This window comes from Mauremys mutica, chromosome 17 (genome assembly GCF_020497125.1).
Source record: "Mauremys mutica isolate MM-2020 ecotype Southern chromosome 17, ASM2049712v1, whole genome shotgun sequence".
NCBI classification, from domain to species: domain Eukaryota; kingdom Metazoa; phylum Chordata; order Testudines; family Geoemydidae; genus Mauremys; species Mauremys mutica.
This window is the reverse complement of record NC_059088.1, coordinates 26221294-26239788: the sequence shown is the minus strand read 5'-3', so window position 1 is coordinate 26239788 and position 18495 is coordinate 26221294. Positions and strand designations below refer to the sequence as shown.

At 48.1% G+C, this 18495-nt stretch overlaps 1 protein-coding gene across 1 annotated transcript; it reads right to left on the bottom strand.

Moving 5' to 3' along the window:
• Positions 1–1639: 1639 nt before the first annotated feature.
• Positions 1640–17492, bottom strand: PRCC (proline rich mitotic checkpoint control factor). Its single transcript, XM_044992064.1, has 7 exons — positions 16665–17492; positions 12743–12790; positions 9966–10550; positions 8593–8688; positions 6399–6542; positions 4404–4469; positions 1640–2267 (listed from the first exon to the last, which is right to left on the bottom strand). Exons 1-7 carry the CDS (start codon positions 17169–17171, stop codon positions 2181–2183), a joined length of 1533 nt encoding a protein of 510 aa, XP_044847999.1. The 5' UTR covers positions 17172–17492; the 3' UTR covers positions 1640–2180.
• Positions 17493–18495: the final 1003 nt, after the last annotated feature.

Genomic DNA, 18495 nt, shown 5'->3' with positions numbered 1-18495 from the left:
GTAGAAATACTGCCAAGACTCAGGCAAAGTCGCCCGTGTACATGTTCTGAGTAGTCCCCAGTGGTCAGGGTCCTGGCCTTGATTCGGCTTGGTCTACACTACAGACTTACGTCGGTACAACTGCATCGCCCCGGCATGTGGGAAATCTACACCCGAGTGCTAGTTACGCTGACGGGACTCCGGCTGTACCCAGCCTTACGTTGACAGGAGGGCTTCTCCCATCAACAAAGCAACACCTCTCAGGGAGGGGAGAGTACCTACACCGACAGGAGACGCTCTCCCCTGGCGGTGTAGGTAGCATCTTCACTTAAGCACTACAGCACTGTATGTGTAGACAAGCCTGAATGCTTTTTCACAGCTCTGGCAGAAGGGGCCTTCAAGTGGGTGTAAGTTACAGCCGTATCCATTGTAACGCTCCATGCCAGTAGGGTGCAACAGGGCCTTGGTGTACAGGAGTCAGGCCCCGTGGGTTCAGCGTATTAAAACCAGTAAGATCTAATCACTCCGGTGCCAATCCAGTTCCTGAGAGTGGCAACAGTGTGTGAACAATCCCATCCCCTGGAGAGGCAACCAGAGGGGGGGGTTTGGTTCATTTAAAAGTTTTATTCCTTTATCAAATCTCGTCAGAGGATTTCACTGTACAGATATGAATAAATTACTCAACAGTAACTTTTTTCTGGTCATTGGAACACTCAAAAGGGGCTTTGCAAAGTACTAAAACAACCAGGGAATTAACCTATAAACCTAATTTTAAAATACCGCCAGACTTCAGTCACCAGGTACTTTTTTTTTTTTTTTTTTTTGGAACAGTAGATGAGAGCAAGTTGCCCTTTGGCGTTTTTCTCAATGGAATTGCCGCAATCCACTGCTTTAGTTGTGGTACAACAAATAAAACCTTTGATGTCGGGAATGTGACTTAAAGAACTGGACCGACTCGCTCCTTGCTTCAGCATCGTAAGAGTTCGGCAGCAAACAGCGAACTAGGAAGCGAGGCCAGCAAGAATGGCTAGATACACACACCTTCAGAGAGCTGGCCCGTCTCTGCCTCGGGGAAGTTCAGCAGCTTAAGTGAAATGAAGAAACTCATTTTTCAAGTGTTCTGTGAAACACGTTTAAGTCTAGATATTGCCTCCCTTTTCCAGCCAGGTGGGTGGAGTTAACATTTAAACCAGAGCTGATGCCTCAGCAGGAGGTAGGAGTTATACAGATAGGCCGATAAGATGAAAAAAAAAGTGTGCTGTAGGCAGCTTTTGCCCAGGTTTGGATTATTACAGGCAATACTGCTGTGGCTTCAGTTCACTGCGAGCTGCAGGGCACCATCTCACCCCAGAAATACTTGGATTCAACTAGTATTTGGATCAGATTTTTACAGCGCTCTGGGCCTTGGCTTGGGAACACACACACACACCTACCCCATTCTTATATGTCCCAGAGCTTACAATAGCTTCTTGTGCTGGCAGAGGAAACCCGAATATCTTCCGTGGAGTCCAGAGATTGGGGGTATCTGTGCGCTGTTTTCAAACTGAAACAAGCACTGTCTTGTTAGCCAACATCCACCTTGAAAACAAAAATTTTCCCTCAAAAGTGACTCAAAATTTACAGGAGGACATGGCAAGGAAAACAAAATAACCAGACACACTTCAAACCTGCTCAGATTGCTTGTAAGAAGAGAAATGTGTCTACACATGTACAACTATCCCAAAGGGTTTTTCAAATAATACAAAAAGTTTGCCCTTGAAACTGCCTTTCAAAAAGGAAATTACACTCTTGACACACAGTAGGTCTAAAGAAAGGAGCAGCGTTGGACTTGGAAATTTATTGAGACTCTACCTAAGGTTCTGGTAACTAAAGAAAAAAATGGGTAGTCTGTACACCTACAGGACGAGAGCTCAAAACCTGGCGCCAGTCACGTCCTCTTCGGACAAGCCTGTGGCTGTCCAGCGGCAGAGTCCCCAGCTGCACGAACCAGACTTGATTTGAACCTTCTGCATTATCATTAAAAAAGTTACAGCGTGGGTTTCAGAAATGGTTAGTATTTAACCCTTCTCTTCGCAGACAGGGGAGTGCTGTATCCTCCCACCCACACAGTTAGATCCAGGGGCCTCCTCGATTCCTGGTAGGCCAGGAGGAGTCTGACATGGTAGGTCACCCGGGCTAATGCCCACAGAATAGGAGAGGTGCTAAAATCCGTATTTGGCTTGGGTCTGACGCCGGCTGAGTTTGTTTTCGGACCATGTGTTTTTCAGTTCCAACTCTCGCTCCTTCGCCTGCAGAAAAGGGGGTGGAGAAGAGGTCAAAATCAGAACGGTTGTTCATTGTTTTAATAGTCCTTTGCCCTTTTCTGTCCCTCACAGTGAAGCTCAGAGCACTTGAGTTAGTTCTCTGGTACCACGGTTATGGGATTTCGATCGTTTTTCATTTGTGGACCCCTAAAAAAATGTCAAAGGGAGATGCAGCCCACTTTGGAAATCTTAGATATAGCCTTCGGACCCCCAGGAGTGTGCAGACCACAGGCTGAAAACCACTGGTGTAATATAAATATCCTGATAGAGACCTGAATTAATAGATAAGGGCTGCTTAGGCATCATTGCTCCCATGCTTGAAATGCCACTTCCTTTGGGGGTGGAGCCTTAGCAGCCACACAGCAATGCCACCCGATTTAAACGAGGAAATGTATAATCTTGTATCCAGGGGGATGTAGAGAAGCCAAGCTGGAACAATGCTCGGAGTCCTGTGTCATGTGAGAAGTGCCATGGGATCCTGAGTGGCCCCAGGTGGCCAGGCCCGTCCCCAGCAGCACAGCACCCTTCAACTCGTGCTGGGACACTGGCTCAGTGCTGATTCTACAGAACCCTTCCTGCAACAGCTAGTTCCTTAGAGGTTTCACCCCAGAGACTGCCCAAGAGGTTCAATCACAGACATGCATCGAGTCTCAAAAGCCCTGTGGAGCAGTCATCCCCTCCCCCCTCCCCCCCGCAGAGTGTGAGGATGGGGGCCACGGTAGGTAATGTGCCTCAAACTCACATAGCGAGTCAGTGCAGAGCCAGGGACAAACCCCAGGAGTCCAGGCTCAGGCCCCCGTTCTAGCCACTAGTCAATATTCCCTTCAGCCAACTCTAACAGTGGGTGGCTAACCCAGTGGCCCCACGCCACTAACCTCCAAACACAAACCGATGACAAACCATCTCTCTAAAGCTCCACATCGGGGTGCTGGGCCTCAGGTGGGAGGAGAAAATATTCTGCTGAGGAAGGCAACTGCACTGACACCCTCACCCTCCAGCCAGGAGTGGTGGTGGTGGTTTCCCAGCAAAAGGAGGCCCTCTGCCATCTAGTGGCAAGTCACTACTGGCTTTAGCATTTGGTCCCATTACATGCAGCCCCAGACGGGAAGGGGAGGAGTGCGGGGAGGGGGGATGGCAGTGCGGGAGGTCAGGGGAGTTATCCGAGATCTACCAGAAATACCTTTCGAGGTACTGTCTGCCAGGATCCTCACCCTTCCCTCTGGCCTGGGCATGGCTTTTCCTAGTGTTACGGCTGTGCTGCCCACTAAGAGGCTGGTATAGCTAATCCAGTGTCTGGGGAATCCACAGAAGTTGCACAGTAACCAGCCTGATGTACATACTGGCAAGCTTGCCAAAGGGAGGTCCAGGCGGTAAACTGTTTGCATGAGCCCTCTCTACCTACCTCTGTTGTTCAGTTTCCCTATGTCGTAGGCATACCCTGTTAGCCTAGTGCCAAAGCTCCACGGCTGAGCTGTCTCTCATGGTGCAACAAATCCATAACTTCAGACAAGCATCAAAGCTGTCTGCTATTCCAGAGACACATGGCGTCACTGTACTCTTCTCTACCACATGGCTTTGTCGTCATCTCCTAGGGCTTTTATCTTCTGCAGATCAGCCATACATATACCAGCCTGCACAGCACATTCACCCCAGCTGGGGAGGACGGAAACAGGCAGAACGGAAGTGGCTTGCATTACCCTCCAATGACCCTTTCTGGCAGATGCATGTACATGAGAGTTGAGAGGGAGATGAAAGCCACTCAGGGCTCGGATGGGATCTCAGAAGACACCACAAATGGATTCAACTCAAGGGCAGAGATTATTGCTGCACCAACAGTGAGCTCAGCTCTGTGTAAGGAGCAAAGGAAGCCCTGGCCTCTGCCCCATACCACTTGCTGCAGCCCTCAATTCTCCCCACAAAACCACTGCAGGTTGCAATGGAAATTCTTCATGCATAGATTGAGGTCTGCCTGATGTAGGACACACTGGGGAGCCTCTCTCTTGTAACTGCAAAAGTTATTGACTCCATCAGCTCATTTCCACTGATAGTCTCTGCTCTTAAGTGATAGCACATTTGTAACATTGTCAAGGGATGTTTTCACACCCACAGTAGGCAGCTGACCTGGTGGATCAGGTACGTGATCTGGTGTTTTCTTCTCTGCTGTCCTGTGGGCTGCTCTCCTTTTTTCTAAAAAACAAAAAACAAATTCAAAGTGACTATCAGTGCTGGAAAGACACTGCTCTGCCTAGTGAAATCAGCAAGGGATGCTGTCACATGGACAGGAAGCCAATGCTCCAGAAACCAGAAGTGTTTGGCTTGTTTTAAAGCTCGTGACAAGGAGTGTGGTAGATTCTCCATCACTGGCGATTTTTTTTTCCTTTTAAAAGATAAGCTCTAGTTTAAAAGGGATTATTGTGGGGCAGGTCTCTGGCCTGTGCCATACAGGTGGTCAGACTAGATGGTCGTGATGATCCCTTCTGGCCTTGGAATGTATGAATCTATACAACAGATCCCATGTTGATGCAGTTCCTACTCAGTCTTCACTGCTCACACACTGGGGCTATGCACCTGTTTCAAGATGCTCTGCAGCCACACTGTGCCTGATTACTTTGTACTTACACAGCACTTTCCTCCACGTGCTCTGAATTTCATGAGCACCGATTAAGCCTCACAGCATATACAGAAGCTAGGTATTATATACCCATTTTACAGAAAGGGAAGCAGAGACAGGTGAAATGGGTTACAAGATCACAAAGAGTCAAAGCCAAGTTGGGAATAGAACCCAGATCTCCCAATCCCAAGTCTTCTGCTCTACTCCCCAAGCCACGCTGACTCCTCGTGCCTACTACATGGGAAGATTTTATTTTGTGATTCTGTGGTCAGTCAATTGCAATAAATAATCGTTTGTTGCTATTTCTATTAGGGGATGGCTCAGAGGCGCGGATTAGGAGCAGGGTCATGCTGTGCCTACAAATCCATTCTACGCTATACAGGGCTGCAGACTCCCTACATAACTGTAGATTCGAGTGCCTCACAATTCAAGGAATGGTCCCTACCCTGAGCAGTGAGCTAGCTGTGGGTTAAGTTCTCAAGGTCTAGCAGCACCTTGGGGCCATCACCAGAGTCTTCCTGCTTCAGTTGTTCACTCCCAGCAACTTCCCTGCTAACTTCATTGCTGTCTCATGATCGCTGGATTACAGTGATCAGCTTGGGAACGGCACCACCATACAGGCTGCACTGCGTTCCTGACTGCTTCCCAGATGCCCTTCCCTTTGCAGCTGGATAACTGGAAAGGCGTATCCTTTAATTTCTATTCACCATTACATTAGTCTCAGATTGTAAGGCCACAAGGGACCACTACATCACCTAGTCTGATCTCGTGTATTTCAAAGGCCAGAGACTCTCACACTGCTACGCCTGTGTTGAACCCAATAACTTGTCTCTAGCTAAACCATGTTCCAGAAAAGCATTCAGTCTGGATGTGAAGAGTTCAAGAAATGGAGAATCCACCACTCCTCTTGGCCATTTGCTCCTGATGGTGCGTGTTGTTCCTAATTTGTATCGGTCTGGCTTTAACTTTCAACCATTGGTTCTTGTTCTGCCTCTTTCTGCTTGAGTAAAGAGCCCTTTAGTACCCAGCATTTTCTCCCCATCATCTACACCATAATCATCTCTTGATCTTTTTGATAAATGAAAGTCTCTCACTTGTAAGACATTTTCTCCAGGCCTCAAATCATTTTTGTAGCTCTTCTCTGCACCTTCTCCAATTTTTCAACATTCCTTTTAAAACGCGAGCACAAGAAATGGATGCAGTCTCGCCAATGCAATCCAGAGATGTGAAAACAAGCTTCCTAAGGCTCTGAAGGGACAGCCGAACAGCAGCCCCGTGGCTTGCCATCCCTCTGCTACCCATCTACTTATCTGACCCGCACCCGAGTGGCTCACAATCATTAATGGATTTTATCCTCAACATCACCTTTTTACAGATGGGGAACTGGGACAAAAGCTTGATTAAATGACTTGCCCCTGGTCTGGGGCTGAGCTGGGAACTGAAGGCAGGCCCTTTTGCATCCTGGTCTAGTGCTCTACCCACTAGGCAATACTTCCAACCCATACCTTGCTGAAAGATTTCATGGTCTTCTCCTCTGTTAAGGATTTGGTCATCCATTGCTGGGCTCCACTCAGCTGATCATCCCCTTTGATCTCCACAAAGTTGATCTCTTCCCTCCCACGGTTCCGCTTACCTTGAAGACGCTTGAACTGAGAGAGGAATTAAAACAAAGGTCAGAAGAGAATTACACTCATATTACATGGCTCTGATACGCCATACCAAGCAAAGGTGACTGGGGCTTGGAACAATCCAGCTTATCACCTGCCGTGCTGGGCCATGACTATGCTCATCTTCCCAGCCAGAGAGTCCTGTGTTTATAGTATAACTCTGCTCTTCTACAGATCAACAGATCTCAAAGCTCTTTACAAACAGTGAGCCCCACAAACTCTCTCCCCCACATCTAACCCAGGAGGTAGGGAAATATATCTTAAAGACTGAGAGACAGAAGCAAGTGAAGACATTTGCCATAGTCACTGGCAAAGCCAGGAATAGAACTGAGCAGTCCTGGCTTCCATGCCCATTATAAGAGTCAAGGAAGCACTGAAAATGTTGTCATGGCAAATCCCCCTTATGCAACTGAACAGGTCAATATGGAGATATACCTGTCTCACAGAACTGGAAGGAACCTTGAAAGGTCAGTGAGTCCAGTCCTTCACAGCAGGACCAAGTACCGCCCCTGACAGATTTTTGCTCCAGATCCCTAAATGGCCCCCTCAAGGATTGAACTCACAACCCTGAGTTTAGCAGGCCAATGCTCAAACCACTGAGCTATCCTTCCCCCGCAGGGCTCCAAAGTAACACAGCAGGGTGGTGGCATATGAAATGAGCTGAGGCAGCTGGAAGAGAATTGCACACCACAGCCAGTGCTTTCTGCAGCCTCATTTGATTCCAGATGCCAGCTTTGCTGGCAGTTTCTGGACAGCGGCAGCAATTTGTCGTGCATTTCAAACGGATTTTGCGTTGAAGCTGCTGAGCCCTTGGGACATGAATGGAGCACACTGCTGCATTAAATAAGGTAGATCCAAGGTCTTTTAGCTGCAGTTTTTGTATTGCTTTGCAGCTGTAAGTCAGCTAGCACCTGTGCATACCACATACTATGTTGTGTGTGACATTCACTCCTTGCTACATCCTGAGCGAAGATTACACTGGACTTGCTGGATTGTCTCCTGCTGGAAATATCTGATATCAGCTTATAAAGTAAACACATCAGCTGGAGCAGAAGATCTGGAGATCACTGGAAGAGGCTGGGGTGTGAGAAAAATTGTGTCTGAGCTGCCCATCTTGCAATCAGTGATCTCATAACGAGGACTAGTATACAAGGAAAAAAAGGCAGGAAAGCCTAATGACATACCACTGGCTTTGCCAAACATTCTTCCAAGAACATAAACACAAGAATGAGATGAGTTCATGGAGGCTAGGCCCATCAATGGCTATTAGCCAGGATGGTCGGGGATGCAACTCCATGCTCTGGGTGTCCCTAAGCCTCTGAATGCCAAATGTTGGGACTGAAGGACAGAGGATGCATCACTTGATGATTGCCCTGTAAATTCCCTTTGAAGCAACTGGCACTGGCCACTGCCGGGGTACAGGATACTGGTATAGATGGACCACTGGTGTGACCCAGTATGATTCTTATGTACAGGCAACAAGGCCAGATTCCCGGCTGATGCAAGCTGGTGTAGCTCCACTGACTTCACTGTAAACCACTGTAGTTCCATCAACGTCAGCAGAGCTCCACTGACTTACAACCCAGAGTTAGTTTCCTTCTTTAGCATTTATTTATTTCTGGGGACTGGCGTGAGATCAGTTAATGTTAATACTGCTTCTGGTCTCTTCTTCTTTGGCTATGTTGCTTATCCAACTGGGGCGGGGGGGTGGGGGAATGTTTTTGTAAGGCACTCAACACCATTAAAAGCAAATGTATTATTGTTACATTTAAGGAATTCTTCCCTTTCCCCATGAGATATGGTATTACCAAACTGACTGTGTGTACTTCAAGGGAGCGGAGGTGGGCAGCAGCAGGTATCAACCAAGGCCCACAACAGGACGCTAGACCTGAAAGAACAGCCGCCAGATCTAGCATGGCAAGTAGCGAGGCACCAAGCTTGAGAGGCCAGTGTTTTGAGCTGCCAAGCAGAGCCTATGTTCCTATAACATCTCAATGTGAACTCTGTGGTAGGATATATAATAAATGCCAACCGCTTCATCATCCATGAAGGACGAGTCGGTGCCCATCTCCTGTGGTGGTCCAAGGGCTGGATCCATCTCTGGGTAATAGCCACTGGTGTAGTAATCCTGTAATCGAGAGGAAAATAGGCTTGTCATCAAGGTGTGATCAGACAGCTACTGGAACAAAACTGGACACAGATACCAAGATGCAGAATTGGATCTGGAACCAGATGCCCTCAGGGTGAGGTACCTTTAAAAGGCCGCCTTCAGGGATATCACCTGACCTTAGAGGTGTGTTAGCCTGTTGATGCACATGATGAGCCATTCACATGCCCTGCCCTGGGCCCAACAAGAGAATTTATTTCCTCGCTCAGAGGGAATGCATCCTGCTGTAAGCCCTTGTCCCTGGTTCATCACTACTTTGGCAGCGCCATCCGACTGAGTGGCATTTTACACATGTGTACATGGCGACTACTACCTTAGACTGCAGTCAATTCTGCTCTGGCTGGAACCACAGCTTTGTGTCTTCACAACCACACCTAAAGTGTCCCCACACCAACACTCTGATGTACTGTTCACTGCACCTTTGCCTACTTTCAGGATAAGCTGACATGCGTGGATTTCCTTCTGCCCTCAAAAGGACTCCGTGAATGTTTGGGGAGCTCCTGAACTCCACTACACGGACAATCTGTTAAGGCTTTCACCCCGCTCTTTGGCTTCATGTGGAAAGCAGATTAATGAGTGGTTAATGCTGGCAGGTGAGACCACAAAGGCAGACTCAGAAGGCTCTAGAAGCAGGGTCGGCTTGTCAGTACATACTGACTCAGTGGGAAGAGCACATCAACCTGCCCACGCTACCCCTGCAGTTTGAGCTGGGTGTGGTGTATGCTTCCTCCTTTCCTTTCCTAATGGTAAAAAAAAACAAAAAACACACACACTAGAGACCCTTAAAGAAGTTTCTAGCCCACCTTCAGACATTATGAAGCAGCACATAGGACACACACCCTGTTTTTTCCCCTTTAAGATCTACTTTTGGCTACATGTACTCAACTGCTACTTCCCTAGCATAACCCTCCTGCTGGATCAGTAAGAACCAATCCTGTTTCAGACACTGCCCCCAGGTTTTGTAATGGCCTTGAACAGGCCTCTGATTTTGCACCCAGACAATGGCTGGTGCAATTCTGTGGGTGCATTTCAAAAGCTAGGTAATAGTGCAGTCACGCCTCAAGACCTCCTCACAGCAGGGCCTCAGTGTGCTGGGGGGTTAGCCCGAAAGTCCTCGCACAGGCTCAAGCTCCAAGTGCTATAACCTGCTCTGGTGGGTAATTCACAGCACGCAATTCAAAGGCTGCTTTTGAAACCAAGCCCATTGTATTTTGCCCATGGGTAATCCTGGTTCTTACCTGATAGTATGCCCCGGGAGCATTGGCAACGCTGTAGCCAGGGAACTGGTTATATGGCTGGTTGCCACAGTCTTCTCCGGGCTTGGGAGCCCAGCTGTGCTGAGTGGTGCTTGAACCCGCAGCCGTCTTGAACTCCAGAGGGGCATTAGCGGCAGCATCCTGGAATTCAGGCTCCGGCTCCGTCCCAGGGGGCAGATCCTCCGTCACCACGGTGCCAGAATACACATACGTCTCCGCGCTGACCACGCTGGGCTCACTTTTGTCAGACAAAGAAAAGAAGTTCTCTGGCTCTAGCTCTTCGTCACTGTCGTCCTCCTCCTGGGTGATCTGCTTGGTCACCTGTAGGGCAGCACTCTTGGCAGCTGCCTTGATGGCGGATGGCGAAGGAGTCGTGGCCACCGCTGGCTTGGACAGAGGTTTTGGCTTGGAGGAGGAGGTTGGAGCCTTAGCTGGCTTCGACTCAGGGGCATTTTCTGCCGCTTTCCTCGAGAAAGCATAGGGCAAAAGCAACCGGTTTGTCTCTTTCACCGTCAAGTTTTTGGGTTGAGGAAGCAAAGCAGACAAGCCAGAGCCCTCGCTGAGTCCCTGGTCGTTTCATTCAGAAAAGATGGTTCATAAAAATAGGAGACAAGAAAATAGATGAGCGAGTTTATTTTCCTAACCCAGTGCCTAGTATCTCCCCCCATTTCACTTCTATCTAACCTTGCCAATGGGCACCTCCACTACTCAGCATGCACTGCAGGGACTGAAAATTACATTGGCCTGAGATACAAAGGAGGATATATTCTTCTCTGAAGCGGTGACAGAAAAATCTGACAGACCAGAGGACCAGGTTTTGCAGAATGCTAGCGCTGTGAACTGAGGCTTTACTTCACTTCTACAACGGAGAGGGGAAAAATGCCAGAGACTTCCTTACCCAAAATTAAGAGGGGGCTTTTAAGTGAATGTATAGATCTCAAAGGCATCAGTCTATGTTCTCCAAATTAAAGCCATGTTCAGAGCATTATCCTAAAGAAACCTTTTAAGATTAGACCAGTGGTGGGCAACCTGCCGCCCACCATTGCCTTAGACCCTCCAGGATGGGGTTTAAACCAACTTTCATATATACAGGCTGATTGCAAGTAAGGGACAGATTGATGAGTTGTGCGTTTGTGCCGGCTTTTCACACCACACAGCTTAGTCTTTACCCTGCAGGCCACTCATTCCAATGTAAGCATGAATAGTGCCTAAGTGCTCAGGGTTGGGAAACTCTCTGATGTGTTTGTAAGCCTGGCACAATGAGGCCCTGATCCACGACCGGGCCCGTCAGAGCTATTGTAATATAAGCCATAATAAATTCCATCATCACGTTCACATCTGGAAGCAATAGGAGGCAGAATACTGGGGGAGCAAGACACTAAAGATTCCCCTACAGCCCCATGCTTTTGAGCATGCAGTGATTAGATCTCAAAATACTTTACAAAGGAGGTCCCTATCATTATCCCCATTTTACAGAAGGGAAACTGAGGTACAGAGCAGTGAAGCCTCTTGACCAAGGTCATCCAGCAGGCCAGTAGCAGAGCCAGAAAAAGAACCCAGGTCTCCTGAGTCCTAGTTCCATATTCTATGCACTAGGCCATACTGCCTCTCATGTTAGGTGTTTTTTAAATAGATCAGCCGCTTCTGAACAATATTTAGACCCATATAGGACAGGAAGCAATAAACTGTTACCTTCAGTTCTCCTGTTTATCCAACCTATAATGCATCTGCAAGTATATTACTCTTTTTTAAACATTGCTTCTATTAGGAACTACCACCCATCTCTGGAGATGGGCTTGCTTGGCTGGTACTTTGAAAACACTGAAGTAACCAGCTTGTCTGTGGAGGTCTAGAGGCTAAGTAATTTGGCTAAGTAATAAAGAAATGGACCTAGGGTCCCTGAACTGAAAATTTTGCTGCCAAAGTGCAACAAGTTGCAGGATCTGGAACTAAGTCCCCAGAGTCACACAGAGAGTCTGTGACAGAGCCAGGAACTGAACCTACAATTCCCAAGCCCCATTCCGGTGCCTTGACCAAAAGGCCATCCATTTTGAAGTCAATGCAATGCCTCGATTTCAAAAGCAGCAGGGTTGGGCTTACAGTCATTTTTCTGAAGTACAATACTTTGAAGTCTGCTGCATTTTGATAATCAAGTGTCTGATTACTTTCCCGCATTTTTATGGGCTTGGAAGCAGGTTCAGAGTTCCAAGTGACTTGACTGTCTGCCAATTATTCTGTTTGCTACTAGAGATTAAGTTTCATATGTCATCTAACTTGTAGCAACTTGATTCAACTGACTGATAAAGTTTTAGTACCAGCCTAACCAGTTGTTGTAGAGCCTGAATATACCATACTTGTACACCGCAAAAACAGTCTCCTCTAGGAACTCTGGCAGTTTGCTACTGTACATTAGTGCCCCCTTAGTCCTGATAGGAGCCTGCCTGAGGGCCCCAGCTGTAAGCCCAAGATTGTGACAATCAAGTTCAGTGGCTCTCAAACTTTTTTACTGGTGACTCCTTCCACATAGGGAGGTCGCACTCAGAGACTTGCTCTTATAAATTAAAAACACTTTTAAATATATTTAACACCATTATAAATGCTGGAGGCAAAGGGGGTTTGGGGTGGAGGCTGACACCTTGTGACCCCCCGTGTAATAACCCCGTGACCCCCTGAAGGGTCCCAACACTCAGTCTGAGAACCCCATATCAAGTTGCTTCCACAGGAAGTATAAGTTTGAGAATTACATTTTAAGTCATTACCTGAAGAGAATTTTTCTTCTTTGATGGTTCATCTTCCTCTGAATCTGACTGAGAAAGAAAAAAAAAAACAATTTAAGTAGCACTTGTGACAGTTAAAAAAAGAAATAGAAGAAATGTCCTCATTATCAAAGAGATCATGTTAGCAGCAGGGCCAGCTTTTTGATTTGCAAGGACCCTAGCTGCTGAAATGGCGGTAGGAGATCGAAGTTCTTTCACCTCCAGTCCTGCTGATATGGGGAGATCAGGTCAAGAAGTGCTGTCTTGTTGAAAGCCAGCCCTGGTTACTATCATGAGAGATAAGCAAACTGTCCACAATGGAAGCAAGACTCTGCTACTTGCTGCTATGTTTAGCAACAGTTGTAACGAGCGCAGTTTGGAGAGGGCCATGTATAAAACACTAAGCTACTGTAAAAACGATAGCTATATAAAGACGTACACTGGTGTGAGAGCTTTAAATCTCATAAGAGCCATTTCAACACAACTGAACAATGCTTTGTCCAATTGACGATTAAGCTCATCTGTAAGGTATGTGGACCCAAAAAAACCATCCCATTTACTTAATTTTAAGTCAGGATTTAAAACATTAAGACTGTCATTTTAATACTGTTAGAAAGCAGGAGTGAGTGGGAGAAAATGAGAGGCACAGCTGACACCTATTTAGCTGCTCACCAGTGATTAGCACACAGCATACCAACAGCTCTGGCATTTTACAGTTTTTTGCTGGGATTTTTTTTTTTAATATAACAAACAAAACATTGAGGCAAAACTCAGTTTGAATCTTTCATAAATCAGGCTCTGTTTTGAAATCACAAAAAACACCCACCCCAAAACTGACAGCCCTCTGCTTGTGTGTTTAGACAACGTAAACCAAAGTGGAAAGACAAACTCATAACATTGTGGATCTGGTAATTTAGCGTGGAGATTTTTCAAAGGTGCTTAGAAGTTTTGGACACCCAAGTCCCATTAGAAATTAGTGTTTGGAGACTGATTCTCTTATACTTGAGGCCCCTTTCCACACTCTGCCATCATAACGGGGCCTTAGCGTACAAGGGAATCCAGCCCTAAAGATGTACAGTCCTATAGCTTTCCATGGTGATTTACAGAGATTAAGGGAGACATGGCCCTCGTCCCAGTTTACTACCGACATTATACAAACGTAGAAACATGAAGCTAGATAAAGTAAACAGATAAGAAGAGTCAAGTATTATAAGAATTTACATGATGAGTTCTGTTTTATGTTGAATTAGAGATTGAGGTAGAATTCCCCAGTGGGATGCAAGGTGAAAGAAGGGAATTTTGAAGAGGAGTTTGAAGGATTAGGGCGACTGTCACAATGGAAAAGAGGTACGGAGTAGTGAAGAATTAAGAATGGCCCCATTTTTATGCATTTCTTTTTACTGACCCTTGCTCATCAACATGATAGCCAGTGATAATCTGTGCCACATAAGTGTTCAAAGTTAATATGTTGCTACACTGGGGGAGGGGGAGAGCAATACATGAAGAGAAACAGATCCCTTTCATGTAAGACTATCCCACAAGAGTTGTCAATAAGCCTCCTCATTAACTTTACTGCAGTAGGTTGGCATCTGTTTTATTATGAAATGTCTGTTTCTCAGCCAGATGCTGTGAAGAAGGGAATAAGCAAACAGGGGGTGTGAGAGCAGAACATTACTGCTGAGTTTGCTAACAAGACTGATCAATACATTGCATTGCCCAACAGATGTACATCATCACTGGAGCCAGCAGAAGGGATAGAAATAAGAGGATTATGACACAGGATATTAGAGATGGATAGAGTGAAGCACACCTAAAGCGAAGCCATTTCCTCCCCCTATGACCCTAACTGGGATGGAGACATGCACATTGCAAAGCAGTGTGAAGTGGAATGAATGAATTGTCCTGTTGTCTGTCAATGTTTTGACTAAATTAAAGTTTGCTATAAACAGTCCCAAGGTATAGCAACAAGATATTCTCTGCCACATCTCTTATGTTTTATCTTGGCAGAGGGATTTATGGCTCTGGAATTTGTTATGCTAGGCCTCTTAACAGGTAAACCAGCGCCCTGAGTTGCTGGGACTATGGAGAACAATGTACACTCTTCAATGTCCCCTCTGACATCCCTGCAGACTCCTAGCAAGGTGAGAGGGGAATTGACATTGACACAGTTCCAGTTCTCCCAAGGCTAAGATGCTGGCTGACCAATTATATCCCTGCAACTATTTATAAGCTCATACTCAGAGTCCACCTCCTGCAGCTGCCTGTCTCAAAATAGACAGTCTGTGGTCTCTCCAGGACTTTGCTGATTATTCTTTGCATCCTGAGAGGCAATATAAAATAGGTAACCCCTTGACAGGGGACAGGGAGACAGCGTGCCAGTGAAAATGCCATCTTTCAGTTGAGACCTAAAACAAAGTCCTGACCCTTTGTGGGGTTTAACTACAATCTGCCTCCCTAAGCTTTTGCCACAACAGCAATTGGATTAGGATATTCTTCCACTTCCTTTCCTAGTCTTATAAAATCGTATTGCTGGGCACTGTTAAAAAGCTGTCGCTTTCCACTCAGGAGGAGGTTGCGTTTTTATTGGTATACAGATCAATCCCATTCCCACACATGGTTTATATTTAAGTCCTTATACTAAAATATTACAGATTCTTTCCAAACAGAAGGCATTGCTGATGGGCACAGTCCTAACCCAACTAGTTTCACTATTAGGTTTGACATCTGTATGTCCTAGAACAGGGATAGGCAACCTATGGCACATGTGCAGAAGGCGGCACTTGAGCTGATTTTCAGTGGCACTCACACTGCCTGGGTCCTGGCCACGTGGGGGGGGGGGGACTCTGCATTTTAATTTAATTTTAAATAAAGCTGCTTAAACATTTTTTAAACCTTATTTACTTTACATACAACAATAGTTTCGTTATATATTATAGACTTGTAGAAAGAGACCTTCTAAAAACATTAAAATGTATGACTGGCACACGAAACCTTAAATTAAGTGAATAAATGAAGACTCCGCACACCACTTATGAAAGGTTGCTGACCCCTGTCCTAGAATCAAAGGTTCCAATCCCAGCAACATGGACTATCTCCCTAATCCTTTAGCAGTAAAAGAACTGAGTTTTATGGAGGCTCTTTCAAAAGAGAAACTGAGGGCCCATCAGTTCTGCATACTCTGAGAATGACATTTTCTGCGGGAGTAGTTACCCTCTGTTCTTGACCAAGAATATTCTCCTCCCCTCCCTATTGTACAGCACCTAATCCGTTGCAATTTCATGGTGCTTAGGGACCCAGTGAGATCAGAAACACTATGAAAACACAAAGGCAAGTTACAGATAACCTATTACCTAAATGTCCCAGGGGGGGATCTAAAACCTTCAGATAATTAGTTTTAAATAAACAAATTTTAGTTTTGACATGAAATTTGGGGTAGCAAAATAAAAATTATTTTGGATATCCCAAAACTGGTAGAGTCAGGCTTCGACTCATTAACTAGTTAACTTTTCTAACGAATAAGCCTATGGATAATCTAGTTTTGCTGTATGATGATTGTAAATAAGGTCTCTATGCCAGCTTAATTCTGCAAAGCACTTTAGGATTAGAGTTACTGGCAAGGACATGTCTTCCTTGAGACTCTGCAATGTCAGTGTCAACTTTTTTCTGCACCTTCTTGTGCTTGGATGCTTGCGGTCATGACAATATTTCACGGGCACCTGACCCCGCCATGGGATCACCCCAATAAGAGAGGGAGAGTTGCAGGAACTCTCCCCCAAGGGGCTCTCCCCCCTCAGGGGCTGAAGACGTCCCCGCACCAGAGGCACCCCCATCCCATTATGGGAGATGCCCCTCTACGGGTGCACCCCCTGCTCAGGGTGTTGGCATCACTGGATCCCCAGAACACAAGACTTTATTTCATACTCACATCCCCCTTGTGCAGTTCGGGCGCCACAATCCTCTTCTTCGGCTTGGGGAGACCCGAGCCGGCCCCAGCCCCGGGGGGAGCAGCCGAGGCCATGGCAGGAGGGGGGAGATTCAGTCCAGCAGGCTCCCTGGGCGGGGGCAGGGGGAGCCCCCCAAGCCTGGGCTGCTCCCCCCCCAGGCTCCCCAAGGCTGCTGGCTCAGGCAGGCCCAGCCCCAGAGCAGAGGCCTGGGCAGGGCTCATGCCTGGAGGCGGGGTGCTGAAGCCCCTGACTCCGGGAGGGGGCCCCAGCATGAAGGGAGGGGGTGGCCCCCCGTGGGGCGGGGGCAGCAGGGGGAAGCCGGAGCCCAGAAGCTGGTGCGGGGGCAGCAGGGGGAGCTTGGGAGGGGGCAGGGCAGAGAAGAGCCCCCTGCCCGGGGGGGGCTGGACGGGCGGGGCCTCCTCTTCCTCGCCTGAGGCCTCCTCCGCATCGCTCTCCTCCTCACTGCTGCCATAGGCCACCAGGGACATGGCCCCCGCCCCGCGGCCGGCCGAGGGGCAGCCCTGGGCGGCAGCGGCCGCTACGCGAGCCCGGGGATCCGCCCGCTCGACTAGGCCGCGCCCGCTTCCTCGGTTACCGTAGCTGGGGGGCGGGAGGGGAGCGGGGCTAAGCCGCGCGGGCCGCCATGGCAGCTCCACCTCCGGCTGGAAAGGGGAGGCGAAGGCTCCGACCCAGCCGCTCTCAGCCAGCCCAGCGCGCACACAGCTAATGGCCGCCGAGAGAGACCCCCCTCCTCAGCACAACAAAACTACAACTCCCAGAGGGCACCGCGGCCGAACCCCATTGGCTCTCCGCAGGGGGGCCGCCGCGCTGCACCTTGGGAAGGGGAGACCATGCTCATCCAAAGGCGGGACGACAACTCCCAGCGTGCACCGCGGCTGCCGGTAGTTACGACAGCACTCCCCCCCTCCCGGCCTCCCAGGAAGAGTAAAACTCCCAGAACGCACCGCGGCAGACGGCCAATTAACGGAGCCCTTCAGTCGAGGGAGACTACCAATCCCAGAGTGCACCGCGGCAGAACGCCCTTGATGCCCACAGAGACAGGAAGCTGGGCATCCTGGGATCTGTAGTCATTTGGTCACGCTCACCGCGGTCTCATACGGCCACTCCCAGAGTGCACTGGGCCCGTAGGGATTTAATAGCTTTCCCAGACTCAAATATCTGTAACTCCCATCATGCACTGTAATTAATGCCCGCTCCTATCCCACCATTTATTATCTGGAAAAAAGGTCGGCTAGAGAGTTGCGTTCATAGAGACAGGACTACAACTCCCATGGTGCACTGCAGTGGGTGGACTGCAACGCCCACAATGCACCACGGCGAATTTTTCATTGGCTGAGAGGGGGACCTGACGCACTACGTGCCAGGACTGTTAGTTAATCGCCAAATCAGGACCCAGAGTGGCCTATGGCAGATGGACTACAACTCCCACAATGCCAAGGGAGACTCTTCTCAGTCCCTAACAGCAGGGGGCGCTGGAGTGCATGCTGGGACTCGTAGTAATTGCCCCGTGGCCACCAAATGGTGATCTCCCCTTTGAGTCAGTGCTAACTCCAGTGCCCCAGTGCAGTGCTAGGGGTGTAGGGAGCAGGTGAGGGGCTCAGTGGGCAGGCACTTTCCTCTCAGAGTCACTTAGGGTGACCAGATGTCCCGATTGTATAGGGACAGTCCTGATTTGGGGGACTTTGTCTTATATAGGCACCTATTACTCTCCACCCACTGTCCCGGTTTTTCACACTTGCTGTCTGGTCACCCTAGAGGCACTGCTAACCCCAAAGCCGAGCGTGGTGAGTG

Excerpts from the sequence above, each read along its gene's own strand:
- PRCC (XM_044992064.1), bottom strand. The coding sequence starts at position 17,171 with ATGTCCCTGGTGGCCTATGGCAGCAGTGAGGAGGAGAGCGATGCGGAG. Across the intron at positions 10,551-12,742 it reads AGAAGAAAAATTCTCTTCAG|GGACTCAGCGAGGGCTCTGG; the intron begins GTAATGACTTAA and ends TGAAACGACCAG. Across the intron at positions 8,689-9,965 it reads CTCCCGGGGCATACTATCAG|GATTACTACACCAGTGGCTA; the intron begins GTAAGAACCAGG and ends TCTCGATTACAG.